Source organism: Branchiostoma belcheri, unplaced genomic scaffold (assembly GCF_001625305.1).
Source record: "Branchiostoma belcheri isolate BF01 breed outbred unplaced genomic scaffold, Haploidv18h27 scaffold3, whole genome shotgun sequence".
NCBI lineage: Eukaryota > Metazoa > Chordata > Leptocardii > Amphioxiformes > Branchiostomatidae > Branchiostoma > Branchiostoma belcheri.
Genome location: NW_017803909.1, coordinates 5,023,041 through 5,050,272, shown reverse-complemented (window position 1 = coordinate 5,050,272; position 27,232 = coordinate 5,023,041). Strand labels below are relative to the sequence as shown.

Sequence of the window (27,232 nt, the reverse complement as noted above, 5' to 3'; positions counted from 1 at the left end):
ACTGTGCACCTTTAATTTTATGCCAAATATTATAGGTAGAAAACAAAACAATGGCTCAAAAAAGCTATTTTTCTAAAAATGGGCGTGGCCATTAACTAGTGACTTTTCCCATCCTAACGTCACAATAATTTGCGTAAAGTATCATTTTATAACAAAATATTAGGCTCTAACTGTAAACCAAACTCTTTTTTCTAAACATTCAAAAATGCCACAGACACTCAAGGACATGTTTGGCTTTCTATATATACAAGTGCTTCTTTTGGTTCTTGCTTCCAGTATGCAGATTTGCCTAGTTCCACTATGGTTAAATCATTGCTGCCAATGTTACTTGTAGACCGAAGTAGGTGTTTGCAATTGTTAACACAATGTTATCAAGATGATGGTAAATTTATTATATCTACATACATGTAACTGTAATATAATAATTTGTGATTCCTGTCTACATCAGGACCACTGGAGGAGTCAGCTGTTTGGATAGATGAGTCCACTACAACAGACAAGAGGGGGAGGTCCAAGTCTTCATCTGCCCTCTTCCGCAAAAATGAGGATCCTCTGGGAATGTCAATGGAGGGGAAGTAAGTTTCTTCTTCTAAACTGACTTCTGTCACATTAGCACTGTTATTTTCTGTTGTACTGGCCCATGTGGCGGATGTCTGTCATTTCCAGTCAGCATCATTTTGTGCTTCATCTCCTAATCAGAGTGTTTTTGTCCTTGATAATTTCTGCAGAGGAAAGTTTCCCATTGACCAGCTTGAGGAGATGTTCCCAGAAGGTATGGAGCTCCTATTTTTCCCTGTCATTGCACAAAAGGAAAATACGTATAGCAGATAGAATGTTTTGGTGTGAATGTGTTTTAGAATCATGAAGGCTTGAGCATTTTTTGTTAGTGCAGTTGCTGTTCTAAATAGCAGAGGTTTGTCTACTCAAAAAAAATGTCAAAATCACCAGAATGTACTGAGTGAATTTATCACCTCAAAATCTACTGTTATATTGGACAGGGGTCCGCATTCCTACGAATGCCAGCTGATCCCTACAAGTCATATATTGATTGATAGAGAAGAAATGTTCTTTTTGTTTAGTATTGTCAAGTTGCAGTGAAGCACATGTATACGGCTTTGTTCCATAACAGGAAGCGGTGATCCATCCAACGACAAGTTCCTGTCTGAATGGTTTCTGATAGAGAACCACCATCACACAAGGTGAGCTCTGTGTAAATGTGCTTTACACTTCTGAAATTTTTAGATTATCTATGTGTGACTCATATATTAACAAGGGATAACAATTCACTATGTACAACCAGTACTGTACAATAAGCCAGTCAATCAATACAATGCCTAAAGATCAAGATCGTAGAGTGGAACTCGCTGTCACCAAGTACAGTAGAGGCATTTTCATTAGATAGCTTTAAACAATGTTTAGAGTTAGATGTTCAATTGTTAGGTGTAACAAGTCGTTCAGTGTAATGTAGCCAGCTGCCGCCACGCCACGTGCCTGCGAAGCTGGTGTGTTACGCTGAAGGGCGGTTATACCGGCATACGATACAGATACAGTCCTAAAACTTGATGATATCTGTTTCTAACATGAAGTTGCTAATCATTACATTGTCTCTGTGCGTCCTGTTACTTAGTTTTGAAGACCTGAAAAGCGGTCTGTCGTACCTGAAGAGAAAGTCCAGTCAGCGGTCGGAGGGACCTCTGGCCTTCATGAAGGGGAACCTGACCTCCATCATGGACTGTCAGGACGCTCTGGCTGGTAAAGGAAATATTTATTTTTTTATTTCATTCACATGGATTTATGACCAATGGATGGGAAGCAGGTTCAAGCTTATAAGATCCTTTGCTTGATAACATAAAACATACAAAATACAGGTTGAAATAACAAGTACAAAATGAATAATGAGCTTGAATTGAAAGTGGCTGGCGCACCAATAGACAAACATTTACTGTCATGATAAGTTCTGAACAAAGAAAGGTACATGTACTCAGGACCTGCAGGGAAATGTTAAGCTGATTAACTACATTGTGTATTTTTAACTATACATTATGAATTTATGACTGTATGTATCATAACTCAATACTGTTAACAGGCCTTGGAGATACTTTTCAAACATTTTTGTTTTTGCTCAGTTTCTTCCTCTTCTTCTTCTCTACACAAATAAGGTCAATGACCTGAACCAGACATCTGTCACCATGGTAACTTGTGTTGGGTTACACCATGTTGCAATTCTATAGCAGGAGGAATTTAGACTCCTGTCGCCATATATATGAATGTGTAAGAGCAGACTATATGCGAAGGTAAACATTTAGTTATACATTTGTTATCTTTCTAGTTAATGATACCTTATGGGATTTAATCAAGATTTCTTCATAAATAAACAGCTCAACAGGGGCAGTGGATGAAAGCTACTAGTACTACAGCAGAGGACAGTGAGTGATTGGAACATCCTGGTGATGTAGGCTGGGCAGGGGGTGTGGGAAGAAAGTCTGCTTCTTTGGGCTGTTCCATTTAAACATCTCTGACAGGGGCAGCTACATTTTCTTGGTTATCCCTCATGTTAGATCACCATTCCATTTTGAATGGAACAGCCCTTAAAGAGATGGCAGCATTTTGTGGGTTGGTTGTGGTGCTTGCAAAGACAGCATGGGGTGAAGATTTGCTTAGATTTTCAGAAGGTGTCTCTTTCAGAAGGTGTCTCTCTTACATTGGTTTGTGAGAAGCCACTATGTAGGATTGTTGACATGTTACATTGTTTTTCCTGCAGCTATGCATCAAGACCTGTTGAAAGATGAGAGTACCAGTGAGGGCGGGTCTATCACTGAAAAACTGGAGTCTCTTCTGAACAGTAGGTGGCATATTGTTGTATCTAAGTACTCTTAATAGTTTGTTCATTCATCACTATCTTTTTCTTGTTTTAGAAGACACATAGAAGAGACTTGTACATGTATGTGTAGTCCTCAAGTTGATTCTATATTATATATTTCGTTATATGTATATATAACGAAAAATTTTACTGTCATAAGAGTTGTTCAATATGGAGTAAAAATGCATATATTCTTTACTCAGTCGTCTTGCCAATGTGTTTTGTTTGAAAGGGAATGTAATGGTAGAAACACAGGAAGAATATGTCCGAAATGTAATCCTTGCTAAAACTTGTACTCAAGATAACAAGAAGTGTTGATATGCAAGATATGCAAGAAACAGTTCCTACATGTAGTTTTGATAACTTGACCTCCTATGTTACAGAGGCCAATGACAGTGCCAATGCCATGTACCAGGATGTGCTGGGGAGGAAGGACAAGGCCGACGCCACCCGGAACGCCCTGAACGTACTGCAGCGCTTCAGGTTTCTCTTCAGTCTGCCTGGCAGCATAGAGAGGAACATCCAGAATGTAAGTGTTCTTCAAACCTGTCTGCAGTATGACCTTATCAAGAGCTAATAGAGAAATGTGAATTCTGATTGAATAAGTTTTCTGGCAATGGCAAGTTGGCCCTATGTGATAGCCAATGAGCACCAAGGAGAGATGGGGCCATGGTAGGTTGGCTGTATGTGATAGTCTTAGCAGTTTATCCCATCTCTCCTTGGTGCTGATTGGCTATCACAGGGCCAACTGACCATGCCCCCATCTCTCCTTGGTGCTGATTGGCTATCACATGGGCCAACTTGCCATGGCCCCATCAATATATAGTGGAGCAAAGAAAATGTCATACTTATATGGTATTTTATATCTAATATCTAATATATCTACAATACTGAATATTAAAGCAGAATAGGCAGTGAGTTTTCAGGAAATGTTTTTGCATCATTACAGTTTATCCAGTGGAGAAATTACACAATGCAGAGTTGTATCCCTTACTATCCTGTAGATTATGATTATACTCTCAGACTACAGAGTGCATCAATCATTTTAAGCCCTTTTTTGCTCCAACATCCTAGATAAATATTTTGATAGTCGCAATAAGCAACAAAGCAGGAATCTGTTCGAGATGTTATTTCTGTCACTTAAGAAAAATGTGATGATCTAAGGCTCAATGCCTGATATCAAGACCGGTATTCATGTCACCCTGTCTGGTCCCTTCTATGCAGGGTGATTATGACATTGTCATCAACGACTATGCTAAAGCCAAGTCCCTTTTTGCTGATACTGAAGTCCAGGTTTTCAAGAGGGGTAAGTATTTGCTTAATTCTTCTGAAACCTTTCAATTGAATTGGTGAAGCCTATATATATCGCTAGTTTAGACTTTTACTGATTAATCTTTTTGTAATCCATCTTCAAACAGATAAATGGCATGATTATTAAAATCTCACATTAGTATCATTAATAAGGCTATGGTTTTGCACAATTGCGCCCCCACAGTCTATCCACCAGTGTTTTGGATGGGTAAATCCTAGTCAAAATAGTGCTTTAACATGTGCACTCCCCAGTCATACATGTTCCTGTGTGATTTAAACATCAGGGCTCGAAGTACTTTAAAAAATTTTTTCCTGTCTTTTATAATTGTAGTACTTTTTTTTAGAAATGAAATATATTAGTTTTTGTTGACATTATACTTACTTCATTTTTTACGGTGCACCCAATTTTTTAGGTTGGGTGCACCAGTACACCTACATGTATTCCCCAAAAGCAATTTTGAGCCCTGAATATGCATACTCCCCAGTCATACCTGTGTCACTTAATTTATCCTACAGTGTATCTGGAGGTGGAGAAGCAGATTGAGGCATTCCGAGGTCAGCTGACAGAAAAGCTGATGCAGCTCCCCTCTAGCCTGGACGAACAGAGCAAACTCATCAGGTAAAACTCAACAATGATTGTCTGTATTTGTGGGAGGTTGAAGTGATTTTTACTGCCTCCTTTAACAGGAGTAAAAAACTGCACTCTTTCGGACCCTTTTTCCTAACATGTTGTGCTGATTTTGTCATATCTAGATACCTGATGGACCTGGGTGCACCAGGGGACCCTGCATGGGACTGTCTGGTCAACCAGCAGAAGTGGCTGCTGCAGTTACTGCTCGACTGCAAGGAGGAGCACATAAAGCAAGGTCGGTGTAACTCACCAGTCATGACTCAACATTGACTCAACATTGTTATTAATCCAAAGCAGTTGAAACTTCATAGATTTGCAACTTAGGTGTTGTCATGTAACAAGCAGATATGCTATGACATGCTAATCCATGCAATGCTTTTCCAATTTTTTTCCAATTCTGGGCAACGATCGGATATCCGAATATTTTGTTTTGACAATCTGTGCAGCAGAATGTAACCATTGGGAGACAATTTCAGGTAAACAGAAGGAAAGCTTCATTATTAGATCCAACCAAAGCCTTGAATACTTGCAAAACGAATGACTCTCTGTGTTAAAATGTAGCAATGTAGTTAACTTTCCTTTCCTGATTTTGTTGGTGCCCGTAGCCCAGTCGGCCCCTTCGGTGGCAGGTTCAGAAGGTGACACCCCGTCACACACTCCCCTGAAGTACAGACCGAGTGTGGGAACACCTGGATCTGTCTTCACTCCAGGTAATGCTTTTATATGTGCCATATTTGTAGTAGATTTGTAGCTACTTAACATATGACTGTATCCTGGCCTTGCAGACATAGTACTATAATTCACTATGTACAAAATGTACACGATAGCAAATTTCACGGTCTGAGAAAAGTTCATGGTGGCGACAGGTGCAGAAAAAGAAAGTCCAGGAATTATTTGTTACCTGTAATGATAAGTTAACAGTACAGTAGTGACAGTGAAAACAGTGAACATAAAAGTGCAGTGAAAAAATCAGGAATTACAGTAATGGAAAGCTACCTAGGTTACAATGGGCAAGGCTAGAGTTACCCTACATCTAACTGTAACACTTGAATATTAGATATCTTTCCCTTGTTACTCCGTGAAGGAGGTCAGGACCTCCGGACGGAGTGTTGTGATCGGCTGATTTTTCGTGTTCGCAGTCAAAACACTGGGTTCTCTTTGTGTAATCGGCACGCAATTTTATACGCCGTCTGCGGGCATGCCCGTGTTGATGCACGAATGTGTATTTTTGCCGTTGCTGCTTTCGCGGTCAATGTAATATCGCAGACGCACCCCTACAATTACGAGGCGAATTGGAATGGTCCAGAAAAACGCGTTGTTTGGAATAGCAGTGGGGGGGGTAAAAGTTCATGCAGATACGGGGTGGTTTTTATAAGTGGTTCCAGATGTTTTTGCCCATGGTGAAGAGATGCCAAGTTTTTTGGAAGATGTTCGCAGCCAAAACGCATTCTTCCGTACGTCGCATTTTTTGTGTAATTTCGCATGTGGTGTGGCATTATGTCCGGGATGATGCACGTCTTTTTATTTTTACCGTAGCTGTTTTGATATTGGAGTAAATGGTTATTTTCGAAACATCCCCATGTCGTTGAAATGTTGTCGTCCGTTTATGTCACCGGTAGTAAGTCGCGGCGGGGCTGATGGGGCGGAAATGTGGGGTGGTCAGAGGTCAACATTAGGAAATGTTAATACCGATGACGTAATCCTATCGATTTCAAACTGGTCGGGTGTGGCGACCTAGTGGCGGCGTGTATTTAGTCACGTAGCAACTGGCCGGTCGTCCTAGCAACGACACATGGCCAATATTTTTGGGTTGGGCCGCTCCATAGTGTTAGTGGAGCAGCTCTTTGTAAACATGGACAATATTTTTGAGCAACCCATCAATGTGTTCTGCCTCGTGGTCGGACGTGGTCTGGGGCTGGTAAACCGCACATACAGTACTAGTAGATCGGGTAATTTTATGATTTGCTAGTTGTAAAGGCGTCGTGTAGTATGAGCCGGTATATGAAGAAGTAGCCTGTGTTACACAATCATGCTTTCGGCCGGATTGATGTGCAACTGTTACTAATTGCAGGGACTGCGCTAATGCCGACCAGTCGCGCTGTCCTGATACACCGCGAATGTGCGAGTGTTCCCTGTAGACAGTCCCGGGAGTCATTTTTCTCGCACATTCCAGGAGCCAAACCAAAATACGTTCATGAACCGAGTCCAAAAAACCGAAACGTGAAAATCGGATGATCGGACCTGATGTACATTTCTCTTTCTGTAGATTGTACACACAATACACACATCTTTAGATAATCTGGCCATGGCAGGTAAAAAAAAAGTAACCCTGAATCATACTAGATTAGCGTAAATGCATGTTTATGCGTTCAAAACAAGAAAAGAAATTGTTTCCCGGTATTAATCTCTTGAACCACGGCGCTGAATATTGACGCAAAAATATTTCGGGCATCGCGCGCCCTTCCCCGTTGTTTAGACTGTATGCAAATCCCGCGTCACGTGTCGGCATTTCGCATCTCTGATTGGTTGTTGCGTCTTAAGATGACTGAGCCGACGCGCGTTTAAACAATTTTTCTTTGTTCGATTTATCACACTTCACAGAGAATTGTCGCCAATGGCTACTTCTTTTTGTTGCAATATATAATACTTCACGGAGAATTGTCACCTATGGCTTCTTGTTTAAGTTGGATTAGCCAAAGAAAAATCATGTTTAGTGTAGCTTCCTAGATGTATCATGTCTATAACTAGTGCTACCATACTTGTTCTGGGATACAGCAAATGTGCTTCCATTCCTATCTTCAAATTGCTACAATACTTGCTCTTTAGATCATGATAATAAATAAACAAACAAACAAACAAACACCCATCTGTGTATATCTCCCATCAGGACGCTCCAGCGTAAAGAGGATGCCCAGCTTCGGGTCCACCCAGTCTCCTGACCAGGCTGGTTGGAAGTTCAAAACACCGCAGAGGGTGCAGTTTGTGGATGATCTGACAGATGTCCTTCTTGAGAACTTCCCTGACCTCTGGAAGCTTTGGGAAGGATACTCCACAGGGAGTCTCCTGAATGAAGTAATTGCATCATCTTTGAATAAAATAATCTATTATCATAGCTACCGGTACCATTGTATTATGCACTTCTTAAGAATTTATGCACGTTTTATCTTAGAATCTTTTATCTCAGATTTTATCTTAGAAAATGTCATAGAAAGTAATAATTTGCTATAAATTTCTTCACCTTAATCCTTCAGACTGCAGAGAAAGCTGATGTAGCAAACCAAGAGAAGGAGACACAGTTCAAGGTGAGAGGGCTGACAATGCCATCCCTGAGAGAAAAATTATGAAAACCTCATTTTTTCTTTGTTTCCAAATATATCATATCTTTGTGGTATTTTGGTGACTCACAGTTGTATGTTTTTTTTTGACTGATTGTTGTGTGTTTTGAAAATCAGAAAATGGTGGAAGAAGTGATGGCTGTGTACAGTAAGCTGTTGCGAGCAGCTTTCCTCCCCGAGTCTTTGTCTTCTTCTCCTGAGGAAAGGATCAAATACGGGGTGTGGCCTGAGGGGAAGTACGACAACATGGCACACTGGCTGCCACAGTTTGTCAGGACAATAAGGTGAGGTTGAGAAGTGAGAGATTTTGTCCTACCTTTCTTCTGAAGTGTCTTATGAAAACACAGGATAATAAGCATAGGAAAGAGCAGAGTTTAAGGGGCCAGAGTTGTGTTTGGTAAGTTGAGTCTACATAATAGCCAATCAGCACCAAGGAGAGATTGAACTGTGCCAAGTTAAGTCTGTGATAGCCAATCAGCACCTAGGACAGATGGAAGTATGGCAAGTTGGCTGCATGTGATAGCCAATCAGCACCAAGGACAGATGGGGCCATGGTAAGTTGGCCCTATGTGATAGCCAATCAGCACCAAGGACAGATGGGACTATGGCAAGTTGACCCTACATGATAACCAATCAGCACCAAGAACAGATGGGACTATGGCAAGTTGGCACTGTGTGATAGCCAATCAGCACCCAGGAAAGATGGGGCCATGGCAAGTTGGCCCTATGTAATAGTCTTAGCCATGGTCCCATCTCTTTTTGGTGCTGATTGGCTATCACATAGGGCCCTTTGCCATGCCCCAATCTCTCCTTGGTGCTGATTGGCTATCACATAGTCTCAACTTACCACAGTCCCATCTCTCCTTGGTGCTGATTGGCTATGTGATCAGAGTCGATAAGCATTGTGTTCTTGTGCTTTTTTAATGACTGTTGACTATTTGGTTATTTTTAGATCCTGCTATGGCACCCTGTCTGGTATGAACCTACCAGATGAGACGACCCATGATGTGAGAGATGTGGCCCAGGATACCAGAGTCCACTGTGTAACCACACTTCTGCAGCAGGCTACTGAAGGTAGGGAAACTCTATTGTTGTTGAAATGATTGCACTAGATCTTGGCCATACATATTAAGACTGCCACATATAACTCAGAGATGAAGATTCTTCCATTGAAACTTAATTTCCTGTGCCTCCAACTTTATGTAATAAGATTTTTCAAACAATGTTTATACTTTGCTAATGCCACTGCTACATTAGATTTTCATAAATAAGACGTTTTGTACATCTTCTTCTACATTGTCAGACTAACACTCCCTGATTCTTCCAAAGATGTGAAGGCCCTTAATGACAGAGAGACCTGGACTGTGGAGAGGGATGACAGAGGTGGCATTACCACACTTGTAAGTCTTGAATGATAGGATGTGAAGAATGTTTGTTCTTGTTGTCTAACAATGCTATAGTGCAGCATAACTTACAAGACTACTTTGTCATAATACATTACAAATGTTCAGTTTATTCCATATTTATTCTATATTATTTTTTGCATAATTGACACGCAGTGATGTCCATTCATTATTCTATGTTTATTCTATATTATTCTTGAATGATTGACATGCAGTGATGTCCCTTCATTTTGATGAAACATGTATATCATTGCATTATAATTCTTATCCTTTAGATTTTGCATGAAGAGATGCTTGTACAAACCTTGTTAGAATAGTTCTGATGTTCTTGTGATAGAATTTCTTTGATGTTCTTATGATAGCAGTTCTTTGAAGTTCTTATGACAGAATATATTTGATGTTCTTATGATAGCATTTATTTGATGTTCTTGTGATAGCATTTCTTTTGTTGTTTCTATGTTTTGTTTAGTGATATCTCGTATGATGCTCAAATGCACTCTTATCTTTCCCTGCAGCCCCTGTTGTTTGAGAACATCATCACAGAACTCATCCAACACCTGAAGGAGGTGGTACAGAGTAGGGCTGAGGAGTCAGAGGTCAGAGAATAATAAGATCCTATTGGACTGATTTTCTTAGCGATAAAGAATCCGAAGCTCCTATTGGTAGTACTGGTGTATTTGGAATGGCTCTCTGCAGTTAGACTCTATTTAGAGGTGTATATGACCACAAGTTCTCTGGGAGGAGGCCCAATCAGCCCCTGATTGTGAGAGATTGTATAATACAAGCATGATAAGGAAAATGCAAAGAAGGATCACTCCATGTTGGTGCCATTGAAACACTTGATAAGCATGGGTCCATGTCAAAATAAACTATTTTGTTTGATCCTTCTGTTAATGTTTTTCAGATATTCCGAGGTGCAGACACACGGATAAAAGTGTCCAAACTGTGTGAAGACATGCTATCAGTAAGTTGTAGTTGTTTTGTCTGTGCATTGATCCATATAACAGTTACTGATTTGGTACTTGTATGCTCTCTTGTTAACATGTTAACCTTTTGTTTTGCTTCTTACAGGCTTTTTCTGTCACCATGGACCAGCTAGCATTCAGAACAGACACCGAGGCAGAGACAACGTAAGAACCCATCCATTTTATTTTTTGTTCCTTCCAATAATAGGCTACATTCTTTCAAAATCCATGACTAATTTACTTCATCCAGTACAGCAATTACTATAGCTTGCAGTGTTTAGAAGAACAGTGTGTACCTTGCCAATTGTAGTAACTTCTATATAATTGTCAATACCAAGTTTTCATTTCAGACTCACTTACCTTGTAATAGATCTTACTGTTGTCATTTTGTCTGGTATATCATAGATGTCTTGAAACAATATGTCTAGTGCATTGCTTCTGATTCTCTATTGTCAGAAAGCCTTCTACATATATACATATAGAATACAACACGGTGTATTCGGTATCGCCCGAGGTACCAGCCCGACCGCGCGTCGGATCGCCCGACGGCCGAAGGCCGGAGGGAGATCCGATCCGCGGGAGGGCTGGGACCGAGGGTGATGCGGAATACACCGTGTTGTATTTTATTTATGTCATACCCACCCAAGAAAACACGCCTTTCAATGCAAAATGAGCAGAAAGTTGGTGTCCCTAAACCAAAAAGTGCAACAACATCAATTCCAACGTCCGAATTTTGCATTCGAATTTTCGAGAGCGTTGCACGCGGTTAGGGCGAAACGCGTTCGAATCGTTCTATGGAACATTTGGAAGCCCCGGGCCGTACGCGTTAAGAACCCCCGGGCCGTACCGCTAGTTATCACACGGGCCGGAACACCCGTATCGAACGTAATCGCGGCCCAGGTAGGACATAAATGTATATATATGAAATTTATCTGACTTCTCCTTCTCCTACAGACCAACATCGCAGCAGCCATCATCAGGTCATGATGAGCTGACCAGTCCATCTGAACACATCCCTCCTCTGGTCAGAAAGTTTTCATTTTGTAGTTAGTCTGTTGTGTTTACAATAGTCTGTTCTGTTGACAATATATTATAAGAACTGCAGTACCATTACTATATGCTAGGTCATGCTTCAAATCCTTTATTTTGCATGTAGATGTTTTGTGTCAAGTCAACATTTCTCATTGGTCTTCATTTTCCCTTTTAGGAGCGCCGCCTGGTGATTGTATTGAGCAACTGCAGCCACACAAGGGAAAAGGTCCTTCCAAAGTTGATAGATCTCCTAGAGAAGAATGGATATCCAGAGGTGCAAAAAGTTCAAAAGGTTTGTACCAACATGTTCCAGCATTGCTGGTTTACAAAGTATGCTACTAATATCCTATTGGAGGTAGAATTACTACCAACCTTTGACAATGCGCAAAGGGTGACCAGACCTTAGAGAAATGATTTTCCTGTAAATTTAATATACCCAGGAAGATGAAGAAAGAATAAGAGGAAGAAACTTCTTTAATGATCGCAGAGTGAAACAAACATCTTGAACATTGTTGTAGTATCTAGATGTACATACCACATATGCTACGCACTAGCAGCTAAATGTAATGAATAAGAACATAAAATACACTAGATAGACTGATAGAGAGGGTTGAATCATAATGTTATTGATATATAATTTATAATACATGTATATTAATCATATTGACCAATATATGAATCATTGTTGTCATATCTTGAACATTACACACTGCATGCTCCACACTAGCAGCTAAATTAGTAAATGTAATAAATAGGAACTATACATATTAAGATACACCGGATAGACTGATAGGGTTGAATCATAATATTACATTGAATCATCATATTGTTGACCAACATATGAATCATATTGACCAACATATGAATCATATTGACCAACATATGAATCATATTGACCATCATATGAATCATATTGACCAATATGTGAATCATAATATTATTGACCAATATATGAAGCATATTGACCAACATATGAATCACTTCCCCAGTAAAGACCCGATATGATACGATACGACTTTATTGGTTTATCGCATTTTACAGAGACCGAATTAAAAAACAATTTACATGAAGGATTTTACCTAGTTTTTAACATTACAGACATATATATTTACAAGCTTTCAACTTTTAAAACTAGCATAATTAAAAGGTATACGGAAGAACATAAAAAATTACATATGTTGTCCGATTTTAAATTCACTTTACATAGTTTGAAAACTAGCAGCCGTACTGATTCAGCAGTCATACTGATTCAACACCGTGTGGATGTTGATAAAATCATCCAGGATATTGACACGTATGTGTGTTGTTATCCGTGGGTGTGTCAACAGAAGGTGAATAGTTGTTGGCCTTACTGCCGGGTCTGTGTTTGATGTGAGGGTAGAGAACGTGTGTCTCACAACAAACAATCAATCAATCAATCAATCAAATGGTCTATTTGTGAAAACAAACAAGAACTTGTAGCCGTTGGCTAAATTGTGTCTTGTACTGTACAATTTGATTTCTTAACAATTCTGTCATAACACATTAAAATTGATAAGTTATTCAATAAAATCCATATCATTGCACATTAATTACTTAAAAATAACAGTTTAAAGTTCAACATTAAAACAATCTATTACAGACATGTATGAAATACTAACATTTACAATATTATACAAGGTAAAAACAAGACTGGAGGAAAGACTAAACATCCTAGTTGACCACCATAATATAGTTATTAAAGGTTTTATGTGCAGAAACAATGCGGCACGGTGTGCGTCCTGGTTCAGTTGTGACAGCTCAAAAGAATAATCCAAATTTTCCTTTCCAACGTATTACCAAAAATAACATGAAAGGCATTTTTTGTTTCAATTTTGTTGTAGTCAAAATAAACACTCAAGGCAAGGTAAATACCACATTTATGAAATATCCTGCCAGCTTCCCTGTACATAACATGTTTAATGGAAAATTGCATGAGTGTTGCCTACCTGCCTAAATGCTGTGTTGTGTTAAACTGTTGTTTGATGGAAAATTGTACATTCTTGTAATAATGTGTATGATTTTTGCCTTGCTTTTTTTTCTTCATATTAACCAGTGATTAATTTCATTTTATCACCTTTACAACATTCATTATAGCATTAGAAGTACAGAAATACCTAAGACCACACCAATTTAATTTGTTGGTTCTCAGATTTTTCCAGAAAAAGATTGAAGTGACAGGGTGAAAAAAAAAAGAAAATAAAAACAGGTCTAGGCATTCCATTATAGCCCCAAATGCTTCGAGTCATGAAGTCAACAAAAAAGGCTGGGTTGAAATTTAAACAATGAATTATGAACTTTTGATCAAACCACTGCATTGGTAGATGGAAAAGCTGTAACACCTAGGAAGAAAAGGACTTTCATCAACTGTTGGGGGCAAAATATGAGCATATTTGAGTTGATTCAGAACCAGAATTTTTTTTTTCGTAAATCAGAAAAAATGAAGAGGCGAATCCGAGAACCAACAAATTAAATTGGTGTGGCCTAAGAATTAAAATGTTACTCCAACCTAAAACTGCCAGAGCATCAGTCTTAGACTTCAACAGTCCAGTTAACACAAGAGGTCTAAGGGCACCAGGGTTGAAAGAAAATCAGTTTCTGGTTCAGAACCAGTTAGTGACCCAAAACTTACAGACCTTGCATGGGGCCACTTTTATCCAACAACCTCCAAAAGGAAGGACCCTTTGCTGTGCATGATTACAAATCTGGGAGATGCTTTATGGTTTAGCTGCTTTGATTAGCGCAATTAGTGGCTGGAAGAACATATAGCACGAGAATAATCAAAAGACGTTTTGTTTACGGGTCATCCCCTTTGTGCCCCCAGATAGTTCAAGTACAGAGGGAACAAGAATGTGGGAGGGGGAATCAAAGACCACACTTCCTCCAATAAGTAGCATGTGGGTATCCACGGTGGACAATAAGGCCACAGCAAGTAAATTTTATGGATGACATCCTCCGGAGACTCTGAATCTAATGCGAGCGGGCGAAAAAAAAAACAAAGCGGGCCGAAAAAAACAAGGTTCTTACATTTTAGAATTTTGACTCAATCATTGTACAAATGGTTTTGATTCAGTGGGAACATCACATATACACAGCCAGCATCACTTATCACTGCAACAAAGTAAGAAACAAAACATTAAATCAGAGCATTTTCTTGTCTTCTCAACAGTCAACTTATCTGCCATCCAACTTCTGGCATGGCAACAGACATCTTTGCCCATTTTCAGCATGGTGACCACTGTCAGAAGGCCACAAAATTTCTTGTATTTTTTTTGCCAAATCAGGTGAAAATTAATGTGCACGCTGATGTCATCCATAAAAATGACTTGCTGTGGCCTAAGGGATAATGGGGTGTTGCCATACATGGTTGAGTTTCGAACCAGCCATTACTAAAGCTGTGATGTCTTAATGTAAGAATGTCCCGGTCATGATGTCAGAATTTGTTTCAGTTTAGCAAAGAATACCTTGAAGTTCGTGTTGAACATTATGTCCTCCAGGCCTTAGACCCAAAACTTAGTGTTTGAAACCCTACACTGTATAATCTTTATTTGTATGAACAGCCTTTTCTATCTACTTTTAAGTACCATGGACTATCTAAAATACTGCATGTTTGCAGATATGCTATCTACACCCACCTGAGGTATCAACAGAAGCTGAATGTATTGCCAGCTTCTGTATACCCACATCTCCTGGATTTGATTATCAGTCCTGGGTGCTACTGCCTGACACCTTTGAAAGCTAACCTCTTCTTATCTCAAGTTCAATATCTCTGCCAGTGGTTCATTCTCAGTGGCGATGACAAGAAGGAAAATCCCACCTGAAGCCCACTGACAGTACCACAGTTTTAAGTTACCATTAAAACAGCACTGCCTGTAGTGTTGGTGGTGGGAAAGGGTGTGTTGAGGGAACACAGGCCACTGTTGGTGGAAGGTCTTAGGCAGGGTCTAACACAAGGCTTCCTATAAACATTGAGCTTTCATTCTATGTTACTAGCCAAAGCATGTGCAGGGTGTGCTACGACAAGTTTTTTCAGGTTTCTCCTTGCAGACTATAAAATACATGTAATGCTAGAATTTGGAAGAAAAAATAAAGCAGTGAGATAATAATAAGACAAACACCTGTTAATGTATCCTTGGCATTTTGTAACATTTCATCAGACAGTGCTAGAAAGATGATGATCATGGATATTTGGGACAAACACAAAGTCAGAACTGAGAAGCTTAGCAGTTATCATAAAAGCATTGCAATACAAGTCTACAGAGAGTAGATAGAGGTCAAAAACCTAAAAGTGTGCTGTAAAAAAATAACAAGAGAAATGGTAATTAATGCTAATGTGAGTTCTTTTTTTAGACATCCGGTAGCCAACATACCAGTGCACTAATTCCGTTATGGTTGTCGGGAAGACTTTGGCATGCTCATTAAGTCAAAGGAAGTGATTTAGAAACTTAAGACTGTCTGAATGTCAAGGGCAAGTTCCACCATATCCATCTTGAAACTCAAGCCGGCTTTCCTCTGACAGGCAGCGGAAGTTCTCTCCTGAAATATAAATCCTGAAGAAACAACCCTCCGCATAGGGCAGAAATCTGGGGTGTTTGTTTAGGGAAAATTAGCAGTTTTGGCACCTGAAGGTACAAGAAAGAGAGGAAGCCAAACGGACTGTCAGGTGAAACAAGAAACAAATGTTTCCTCAAGGTCAAACTTAATGTCAAGGTGAAATACAACTAGTTTGGAATGGGAAGAAAGGAAAAAGTTTTAAATTTTTTGGAAGTCGAATGGAAATTGTTGTTAGGCATTGAAGAAAGGTATTCTGTCTTGTTGTAATTTCCCGGCACATGTATTTTAATATCTCTGATTTATTCTCTAAGCAGAAGTTCTCTCCTGAAATGTAAATCCTGAAGAAACAACCATCCGCATAGGGCAGAAATCTGGGGTGTTTGTTTAGGGAAAATTAGCAGTTTTGGCACCTGAAGGTACAAGAAAGGGAGGAAGCCAAACGGACTGTCAGGTGAAACAAGAAACAAATGTTTCATCAAGGTCAAACTTAATGTCAAGGTGAAATACAACTTCTTTGAAATGGGAAGAAAGGGAAAAAATAGCAAAGTTCTTTGATCACATTCCCTCAACCATTTATTTTTGGCTCGTAAAAAATAACTGGTTGTGATCAAAGAACTTTGCTATTCAAAGAACTTTGCTTTTCATACATTTACCAACCTGATGAAATTGTTTACAGAGGGAAGAAAGGGAAAAGTTTTACATTTTTGGAAGCCGAATAGAAATTGTTGTAGGGCATTGAAGAAAGGTATTCTGTCTTGCTGTAATTTCCTGCCGCATATATTTTATTATTTCTACTAATGCTCCATTATGTGGAAAACCGTCTCTGATCCACTGTGGGAAGAAAGGAAAAAGTTTTAAATTCTTGGAAGTCGAATGGAAATTGTTGTGAGACATTGAAGAAAGGTATTCTGTCTTGTTGTAATTTCCTGCCACATATATTTTAATATCTCTACCAATATGCTCCATTATATGGAAAACCGTGTCTGATCCACTGTGGGGAGAAAGGAAAAGTTTTAAATTTTTGGAAGTCAAATTGAAAGTGTTATGAGGCATTCAAAAAGGTATTCTGTCTTGCTGTAATTTCCTGCCACATATATTTTAATATTATCTACTAATGCTTTGTTATGTGGAAAACCGTGTGTGATCCACTGTGGGGAAATTGAAAACCGTGACCTCCAGTCCATTTCAGCCTGATGACGTTAATTGAAGGGAAATTGAAAAGTCTTTAGTTCCTGATAAACTTAGCCAGGAGCTACCAGGGATTCAATTAAGAAGGCAGGAATGGTTGGCACTATAGCCAGAGGAGGCACATGGAGTAATTATGTCTGGTCAATATATGGGAAGAGTGAGAGGTCAGGTTATCTTTTCTGACTTGCCAACTTAGCAATTATAGTAAGGCAGTGTAGTATGGAAATAAATTAACTAGAAAAGAAGAGTAGGAAAGTTCATGAAAAGTTACTGAAGCAAGAGTTTGAAGAGATTATAGTTAAAGACATCCCTAATGTTAGTTGAAGATGTGCAGATATGACGTTGCTTGTGCCACAAGGTTTTTGAAAAGGTTGACGACGTGCTGTTATGAGATTGAATATTAATATTGATAATTCTTCATTCAGAGCCACTGGTTCTGCTCCATGTGTCACTGGCTCCCCACAGACAAAAGCTTGATCTATATCCTTTACCATTGCTGTCACCAAAGGGACCCCAAATATCTCATTACTCCTGACACAAAATGGATTTTTCTGTAAAGTTTGTTGCCCATACTTGCCTTATGTATTGGATAAGGGATTGGGCTTGGCAGGACATACCGACAACAACTGTCGAGTATTGGCTGGGAGAAAATGAAATTCCTCAACAGCCCGTGAAAATGCAATCTAGCCTTCAATGTGCCAATGCCAATATGGAGGCAAAGGAGTTTTCAAAGTGAGAATTCAATATCGTCCTCAAAATGGAGTGCCACCTTATTGAAGAGCAAGGGTTCAATGAGAGGTCAACAATTTGATGTTTAAAAGTTTTGTAATACCAAGTCATGTCAACTTGAAGTCAAAAGTCATTGAGGTGTTATGTTTACGAAAGGAAAACATATTGTTTTTGCTCAGTTTCTTCCTCTTCTTCCTCTCCAAACAAATAAGGTCAATGACCTGAACCAGATGTCTGTCACCATGGTAACTAGTGTTGGGTTATATCATGTTGCAATTTTATAGCAGGAGGGATTTAGACTCCTGTCACCAAATATATGAATGTGTTTGAGTAAGAATTAACAGAGTAGACCATATGCAAAGGTAATCATTATATGTGCATTTGCTTTGCAAATGTTACCATTCTACATTTTCTTTACTTTTTGAAGGGATCTCAGAGCTGTTTTTCTGGCCTGGATGAGAAGTTGTTTGATGCGTACCTGGAACAGAAGGCAGACCCTCTGGTGGGAGCGCTGGAGCCGGGAGTGTATGCTGGGTACTTCATGTGGAACGACTGTCTCCCTCCCAGAGGTCAGCCACTGCTTTTGGGAGCTTCAAACTGACAATTTATCCTTTGCAAAGTTTCCATTTGACACAACATTTTTTAAAACACTCATACTTGATAGAAAGTAAAGTTCAATATTGAACTGTCAAGAGCATGTTAATACTTAAGGTTTCCAGAATATTAGCTAACAAGTACATGTACCAGTTTTGTGTTTATGAGGCTACAGGGAAATACATGTAGGTACTGCGGGCTCCCTATTGCCGTAGCCATTGACATTGTCACAATAGGGAGCCCGCAGTAACTATAAAGGTATAAAAGATGGTACCCAGGCTAACAAGGAAAGGGGTTCATAGTATTGCCATTTATCTTGACTTACTAAGTTGTACCAAACACAAGTAGGTTATTCAAGAGAATGTGATCATGAAGAGTTGAAACATACATGTATACATTATATAAACCATAAATATTTTTATTACCTTTGAATCTGCAGGTGTGAGGAATTATGTGAAGGAAGCCCTGATGAACCTAATAGCTGTTCATGCTGAGGTAAGTATACACAATGTCATGTACTTCTGCTAAAGTTTCTTTTACCAAACATATTGTATCTTCACATTAACCGTACAAGTGCAAGGTTAGATCGACAAGATTCTGGAAAAAGACACATAAACCTTAATGTTAATATAAAGGAATTACTAAAGGATGTAAAGACAGGTGTTTTCATTTATGTGATCAAAGTCTTAGTAATTGTCTTTGCTGTAGCTTAAGTGCTCTCCAAACAGCATATGTACAAAGTTGAAGACCTTGGCAAACACCCTACCCATTGCTTCCTGTGTTTGGGATTTTGCAGCTTTCCGGCTCTGTTTATCTTGGCCTGTACCCTTCCTTTCATCTCTTGATAGGTGCATAAATATTATGGAGTACTTCAACCCTAGGTTAACAGTACATGTACATTGTTTTCCTGACACTGATAGCGGCCCTCTAGCAGCAGTGTGCTTCTTGACGTGTTTTAGTTTGTTATTTCATCCACCATTAAAAGTTGCTATCATGTTTTTTTGTGTGTGTCAGTAGCGGTAGTACTGTATCTAGTATCTGAATCTTAAATTTGAGTAGTAGTCTTAAAAATAAAACAGAAAACCATGTTGATTGTATTACAGCAGTACAAAGAGTTGCCAAGTTCTGTAACTGATTTTCTGTACTTTTGACAAGTTGCGTCTGCTTCAAAGGGTTTAATAAACTGCTACAAAGTCAAGAAAACTGTACACTGACAGATGTAGAAAGATCCCATCTGCCTGTGGGTCTCTTGCAGGTGTTTTTGATCTCCCCCATCTGTGTGTGGTCTCCTGCAGGTGTTTTCCATCTCCCCGTTGCTGGTGGAGAGGGTTCTGTCCAGACTGCTGCAGGCCCTGGCTGAGGAGATGCTGAGGCTGATGGAGTGTGTGACGGACTGGAGTCGAGATGGAGCCATCCAGGTGAGAGGATCATCTTAAAGCATCTGATGGTAGAATCAAATCAAATAAACTTTATTGCTCAACAACTGTAACTGGTACAATGTATGGCAAAGAAGAAACAACAGGGGTAGATACATGAACTATACTAAAATACAATTCTAACAGAGTTAATCCATAATGACACAAAAGCTAATCTATTGTATGTGTTCTTGAGGAGAGTATTTTTATTACATTCTATAATTCAGGAGATATGTCAGTTATTTACATTATGGTGTCGCTTTTGTAGTGATTCAGATGTGAATTTTCCAATGTACACTGATACCTGAGTAGGGCATGAATGATCCTAAATGCCACTGTCTTGACTTCAAAAAGCCATTTCATTGTAGAAGTTGAGGAAGCACAATAAGGAAACTTCCTCTAAACGTTGTTTCAGCTACAAATACGTGTATCGTCCTATATTTTTTTGGCAGTCTTATCGTTTCAATCAAGGAAAAAGTCTCCTGACCACCCATCACACCTTATAGCAGTATATAGCACTCATATTCATTTTGATTTCATCAAAGTATGCTGATAAGTGTCAAATTTTCTTTCGGAAACATTTAAGCGATGTGGCATCAAGTAGAAGTAACTACCATTGAGGTACTTCTTGTTATAAAATGGACGTCCATGGAAGGTGACTGTGCCTCATTTTAATCTTTTAAGCTTAAGAAAGCTCTTCTGTGGCATTTTCTCCTGATAGACCCAGGTTAAGATGCTAGGCAAAAGCTCAACAACAACTCATCCCTGTACATCCATGTAGAATCCTTCGCAAATTGAGTCCCAGTGGAGTCTGTGGTGTCACAATTTAATCTGGGTGTTCTGGCTGCTGGGAGAAGCTATCATTAGTGCGAATCAATGTCTGAACCTGCATTGATTTTGTCTGTTGGCACAGGTAGTTAAGTTTGATCAGGCTTTCACGTGACATCTTAAGTATACTTTTTCTACATCTGCCAAGTAGGTTATGTTTTTGTCGCTTTTAGGATTGTTCATTGTCATTATGTTTACAGAAGGAAAACATAATTTGTTTTTGCTCTGTTTCCTCTTCTTCTTCTCCAAACCAATAAGGTCAATGGCCTGAACCAGATGTCTGTCACCATGGTAATTAGTGTTGGGTTACATCATGTTGCATTTTTATAGCAGGAGGGATTTAGACTCCTGTGTTTGTGAATGTTTCAAATATTACCTTTGTAGTCAAATTCTTGGTTTGCATGAAGCCTCCAATATAAAAAGCACACTACTTGAAAGCCTTACATGTACAAGACAATGGTGGTTCATTTATGTCCAAACAAGCAGAAGCCATCCATATTTTTTTGGCCTTCTTCGTCTTTCTCATGAAAGTCTCCTCATCACCCTTCTATTGACATTGATCCTAACCTTCGCATGGAGAGAAAATTGTATTCCTCAGACTCATCACCGAAATTGACCCTGGCGTACACCCTGAAATTATCCCCTCCCAGCGCTTCTTTTATTCATCTAAATCTAATTCCAGCGAAGGTACATGGAACCCCTGTGCCATTAAGGTATTAACGCGGGACGACCTTTCCGTCATGAACCCTGGACTGTTTGTAAGCTATCTCCATTATGATATTATCTCAGTCTTGTATTGGTTAACCCTGAGGATACTTTCAGGCCACTGGGTATGATGACTATTTGGTTGTAATCATTCTCTATTCAATGGAAGACTGTCCTCGACAAGATGATACATTCCATGTCTTGTAGAAGGATGTATGTGGGTGAAATGTGCATTATTTTGAATTATTATTTGGTGGTGCACTGACTTTAGTGACGTACATCCAGAGAAGTTTTTGGACTTCTTGAAACACTTGTCTAACGAGTGGAAACTTCTTACACTGAAATACTTTAATTTGAAAATGATTACTGTTGAAATGCTATGCTGAGTATGCGTGCTTGTGACACTAGCACCCAACATGGGTAATTTTCTCATCTTGTGAAATGTTGAGGGCCCAAACAATTTGACCTCTGTCTGACCTTAGTCTACTCCTAAGTTTCCTCATCAGGCCCTGAAGGGCGCCGCATCCCTTCCCATAGTCCCTCACTAATGGGGCGTGTCCGTGGTACTGACAGCACATCCACAGCAGATCCTTCTCCAGTTGGCAGCAGGGATAAATCAGGGACGGGAGACTGGCTGGCTGCTGGCTCATCCCTGCTGGTGGGACAGTACGAGGTGTCTAATACATGCACCCTATATCCCACAATCCATCTGGATAAGGAGACCATATGTAACCTACAAAATGGAATACTGCAAGGTTGTTTGGGAAGAGGGCTTTTTATGAAGTTTCAGACTGTTTCTACCCTTTTTTAGTGGCTCATCCCTGCTAGTGGGACAGTACGAGGTGTCTAATACACGCACACTATATCCCACAATCCATCTGGATAAGGAGCCCATATGTAACCTACAAAATGGAGCACTGGTGTGCTTAACTGCAGGGTTGTTTGGGAAGTGGGCTTTTTATGAACTTTCAGACTTGTCTACATATGGCAGAGGAAAAATGTCCAGATTATGCATGATGTACAAAATGACTAACAAACTTAGTATCTGATACCAGCCCAGAAAAGAACAAAAAACAGTTATGCCTTCAAATATCGAGTTATGAAGAATTGAGGTGTTCAAAAACTCGACGTATTTCCCAAGAACTATCGTAAGAGTGGAACTCGTTGCCACCAAGCACAGTTGGGGCGTCATCACTAGAAAGCTCTGAACAACTCCTGCAATTAAATGTGCAAAGATTGCGTGTAACAAGCCGTTTGGTGTGGTATGGCTAGCTGCCGCCACGCCACGTGCCTACGAAGCTGGTGTGTTACGCCGAAGGGCGGTTATACCGGCCATACAGATACAGATACTCTCTTTCCCTTCGCCATACAGCTGGGATTTCTCTTGTACATGGATTATCATGATTTTACTCTCTAGAGGGAGACAAAATAGAAGTAAATCCGCTAATGGCTCTGAGCTGAAGTCTCATATATTCCCTCCTCTGATAAGAGTCAATTACTACATGTACATGTATGTCTGTCTGTGACCTATGACATGCCCTTGGCATGTACTCACCTTAACATGGAAATAGGCCATTAGTTCATTATAGAACTAATGTTGGTGTATATTTGTCCTGTGTGCTGTTTTCTCCTTTGAGTTTTTACCAAAAGGAATGCACCCTGCCTAGGTGGTCTTATTTATACATATACGTAGCCTGTCTGTGGTGGGTTAATAGTTTGTTTAGTGTACCAAATAATGCTGGTATGTCAGATTTCTATCTGTGCCGTGTTGGTGTTGTTCCCTCTTTGTTCCTCTTTGTGCCATCATTGTCCATATTTTCCTTGATGTCTACGGATAAAAATGTGCCATACACATATCTTAAATAGTGGTAAAAGGCCACATAGTATCAGCCTTTTTAGTTCAACATTGAATCATACATGGTCAGAAATATGCAAGAAAAGTAGCCTCCATAACCTGCCAAAAACTGGGGTTTTGGGGGTCTTCAGGATCTTTGGGATCTTTTATGTGCTATTTTCTGATTGCATATATAGAAAACATAGCCGGCCTAGTTGTTAGAACTGGGCTAATCAGAAAACAGCCGAAGACCACCAAACCCCCAGTTCTATAAGCCTGCTACGGAGGCTACAACAAAAGTGTCTACATTTTAACATAGTCTGATAACTTCTGTTATAGCAGCTCTATGTCAAACTGTTGATATCATAGCTGCATGTACACATGTCTACTCTTCAATCTGATTACTTCTGTTATACTAGTAGCAGCTCTGAGGGAATAAATGCAGCAGATTCCACTACAATAACACCATCCCCCCAAGTCATTCCTGGTTTATAATCGCACAGCATGCTAAAGGTTAAATCAGAATAACCTTGGAAGCTGAAAGGTTAGGTTAGTAAACAGATAATGCTGACCTCTCGTAAACTGACAGTTTTACGTGTAGCCTTGAACATTACCAGCGTGCAATGAGCCAGGAAGTCAAAGCTTTTAGTGACCTTTGATAGAGAAGAGTGACCTGTTGTCAGTGCCCAGTACCCAAATGTCTCTGTAAAAGTCCAGCATCAGGGCTCAAAATACTGGGTGCATGTGCAGTTGTGCACCTTGGTGCACCCAAAATTGGAGCTGTGCACCTACTTTTCTGTGGGTGCACCAGAGCATGGAAGCCTGTCATAGGGACAGGTCACTGGTACATGTAACATCTATAATGATATCTGTAAATCTTACATTATGGTCACTGTTTCCCACCAGCATCCCAAGAGGAATAGCCCATACCGTTAGATACATGTAAGAGAATAGTCCCCTTTAAATAGATCACTCAAAATTGCATCCCTCAACCTCTATGTTGGGATGGAAGAAAATTCATGCGCGTGGATGACATCCTTATAATCAAATCAACATGGCGTAACAAAGTTATAATGGGAAGAAAAATAGAATAAAATGTTGATATACATCTTGGTGACCTTGGGTTGACCTCTTGTCATCACCTTAAGGAAACGACCTCACTTGGTGGCAATGAATAATGTCTAAAAATATCTCACCTGATCTGCTCTTTATTTATTAAAGGAAACTCTTAATTTGTAGTGAAGGAAAGGTTGTAAGAAATTTCTTTCAGTCGTTGTCTTAAGTTTGAGTTACTTATCTTCTGTCAAGAAAGACAGAATAGTTAGGCTATAGGATGATCCTATTAGTTACTAAACAGATGTCAATTTACCAGTGTTGCAATGTGTGAGGTATGAGGGAAGGTATCATGTTTCTTTGATATTTTGTTTTGATAGAAGACACGATATTATTACATGGCTTTAAGTCATGAAAAGTAACATGGTTCAAAACACTGCCAAGCAATAAAAGAATTATGACTCCACTCTTTTAGAAAAATACACATGGGAACTGTTTTACAGAGAATACAGTTGTATCTAAATTGAGTGATTGACAGGCAGGCTGTGTCACAGGGCTTTTAGTGACCTCTAGTGACCTTTAACATGATAACCTGACCTGTGTGTCATCATGGCTTTAAATGCCTGTCAATTTAGAACATCCCTGAGCCTGGGTGTCTGTCTGTAGGAGCACAGGTCGCTACAATTAGACACACAGAAATGCTGTTTGCTGATGACTAGACAACCTTAAAGGCATCAAATGCGATTTCAGAGCAGCAAAACAGGAAATATTCTGAAGAAGACAATCTTTATGATATTGACACATACTGATTCACATTAGCACATTTCAAACAGGATATCATAGTTTGGGTATTTAAAACTCCAAAAACAAGCCCAAAGATGAGTCCTTTATTTTATGGGTGGTACCCTAAAAATCAGCCAAGGGTCCTTCCAGTAACCGTTTTCTGTCAGAAGTTTAGGTATTTTTGTTCCATGAGAGTCAATATACTTTGGGATAGTGTTGTTTCAACTAATTATGTAGATGAGTGACTAGAATATGGACTTTGAAACATCTGGTTTCCAAGCCCTAAAAACTGCATTGGATGCCTTTAAGCTAAATGTATGACTGTAGAAATATTAACGAAAAAGGAAATTGAATTAGCCAGTGCAGCAGACATTGAGGCAGTGCATAACAGTTGGTGTATGATATATATACCAGAGTGAATCATGTTGCTATAATGCATCCTGCGGTCGGTGGTAATATCCCAGGGGTCGTGCATCATTTTGTGAACATTACGGTGATGACACAGGTTTATTACAGGAACACACACACAGGGAGCACAGATTCAAGGTGCATCCTTGATTTATGTAGTCCAGTTTTGACTCGATGTATACTTGCCGAAATTGCTAAGAATTCCATAATATAGCATATTATAAAACTAAAATTACCATACAAATCCATCTCTCAAATTGGTCACTCTAACATAGCTGTTTAGTGCAAAGGTGGCCTAAGATGTGCAGTTAGTTCAGGTACATTTTGTACCAGCTCAAATATAAAAAAAACAGGTTGACAAAATGGTACATTTGTACAAGGTCAATATCAGATATGTTGAAATTTAATACCGAATGTACATTCTGCTGAGAAGCATATTAAATTTGAACTACCGTTTGTTTGTAATTTTTCCTTTAGGGTTTCAAAAAATTGTGAAAAATTATGCCATGATGTTGGAAGATTATCGTTTCAAAAAATTGTGAAAAATTATGCCATGTGAAGATTATGGCATGCCAAACAATGAAGGATTATTGCTGTGCAACCTGAGCTAGTTCCTGTAATGAAAAAATCATACGTGATAATTAGATATGAGCATATGGCTGTGACAACCACCCATGCACAGATGAGGTTTCATCCCCATAATTTATCATACAGACCTAACGCACAACCTTGTTAAATGTACCATCTGCAATGACGTCAGTCTAAAGGTTTTCGGAATCTTCAAAGGCATTGATGATAAACGGTCGCACATCACACACCTGCATTAAGCCTACCCTATAATTTATAGGTCAACTGTTCATCATATAACCAGTTGGCCCACATTACCCTTTGTACACTGTCTGTTACCTATGAATATGTTTTTGTCTACTGGCCTTTTCTTCTCAGAGGACAATAAAACATCTGGTACAGTGATAATTCTTTTGCGTTAACATTTAAGCAGATCAGACAAATGTAGATTGACATGCACCTTGAACCTTGAACAGGTATATGTATGTTAAAGATAGATGTTGGTTTTGCACCACATTTGGAACAGCACTAGAATGTCATGATATTGACCTCCTTTCCTGTTGTATCCTACGGTGGAAGACGAAATGCATTTTATCTCAAATTGTACCCTCTTTAGCAAGGAACGAATTCAAATGAACTCTTTGACATATCCTCCATATTCTACCCAAACTTTCACACATATACAAATGAAAAGAAAACTACTCTCCTCTTAACATCCGAGAACCCACAAATTACAGAAAAAGTGGGATCCTTTATTTGTCTTCCGCTGTCTTCAAAAAAGAAGTCAAACCCACAGTAGTTTTTACTAGTAGTTTCTAACTATCTGTTTTTTATACCAAATATTTCTTCTGTTCCTGTAATTAGCCCTCGGGCATGAATTTGCAATAAAACATTATTATTACAAGCACAATTACAAATGTATATGCTCAACTATATTAATTTGTAGGAAGTTTCTATAGATGCCTTGAGTTACTAGGAGAGGTCTTTGCAACACATGTCATCATCCATTAAAAAAAACA

General features: G+C 39.3%; 1 protein-coding gene across 1 annotated transcript in view; it reads left to right on the top strand.

Annotated features, from left to right (window-relative positions):
* LOC109473379 (exocyst complex component 2-like) overlaps positions 1–27,232 on the top strand; it is a 42,945-nt gene that overhangs the window by 3,082 nt on the left and 12,631 nt on the right. The window contains exons 4-27 of the mRNA XM_019773240.1: positions 449–575; positions 729–772; positions 1,130–1,199; positions 1,628–1,752; positions 2,762–2,842; positions 3,244–3,389; positions 4,085–4,166; positions 4,688–4,790; positions 4,925–5,037; positions 5,408–5,512; positions 7,690–7,874; positions 8,054–8,104; positions 8,255–8,421; positions 9,090–9,211; positions 9,467–9,537; positions 10,056–10,136; positions 10,445–10,504; positions 10,612–10,671; positions 10,934–10,956; positions 11,460–11,529; positions 11,713–11,829; positions 18,454–18,595; positions 19,060–19,115; positions 19,916–20,038. Of these exons, the coding sequence (XP_019628799.1) occupies positions 449–575; positions 729–772; positions 1,130–1,199; positions 1,628–1,752; positions 2,762–2,842; positions 3,244–3,389; positions 4,085–4,166; positions 4,688–4,790; positions 4,925–5,037; positions 5,408–5,512; positions 7,690–7,874; positions 8,054–8,104; positions 8,255–8,421; positions 9,090–9,211; positions 9,467–9,537; positions 10,056–10,136; positions 10,445–10,504; positions 10,612–10,671; positions 10,934–10,956; positions 11,460–11,529; positions 11,713–11,829; positions 18,454–18,595; positions 19,060–19,115; positions 19,916–20,038 (2,324 nt within the window). The remainder of the gene's footprint in view (positions 1–448; positions 576–728; positions 773–1,129; positions 1,200–1,627; positions 1,753–2,761; positions 2,843–3,243; positions 3,390–4,084; positions 4,167–4,687; positions 4,791–4,924; positions 5,038–5,407; positions 5,513–7,689; positions 7,875–8,053; positions 8,105–8,254; positions 8,422–9,089; positions 9,212–9,466; positions 9,538–10,055; positions 10,137–10,444; positions 10,505–10,611; positions 10,672–10,933; positions 10,957–11,459; positions 11,530–11,712; positions 11,830–18,453; positions 18,596–19,059; positions 19,116–19,915; positions 20,039–27,232) is intronic.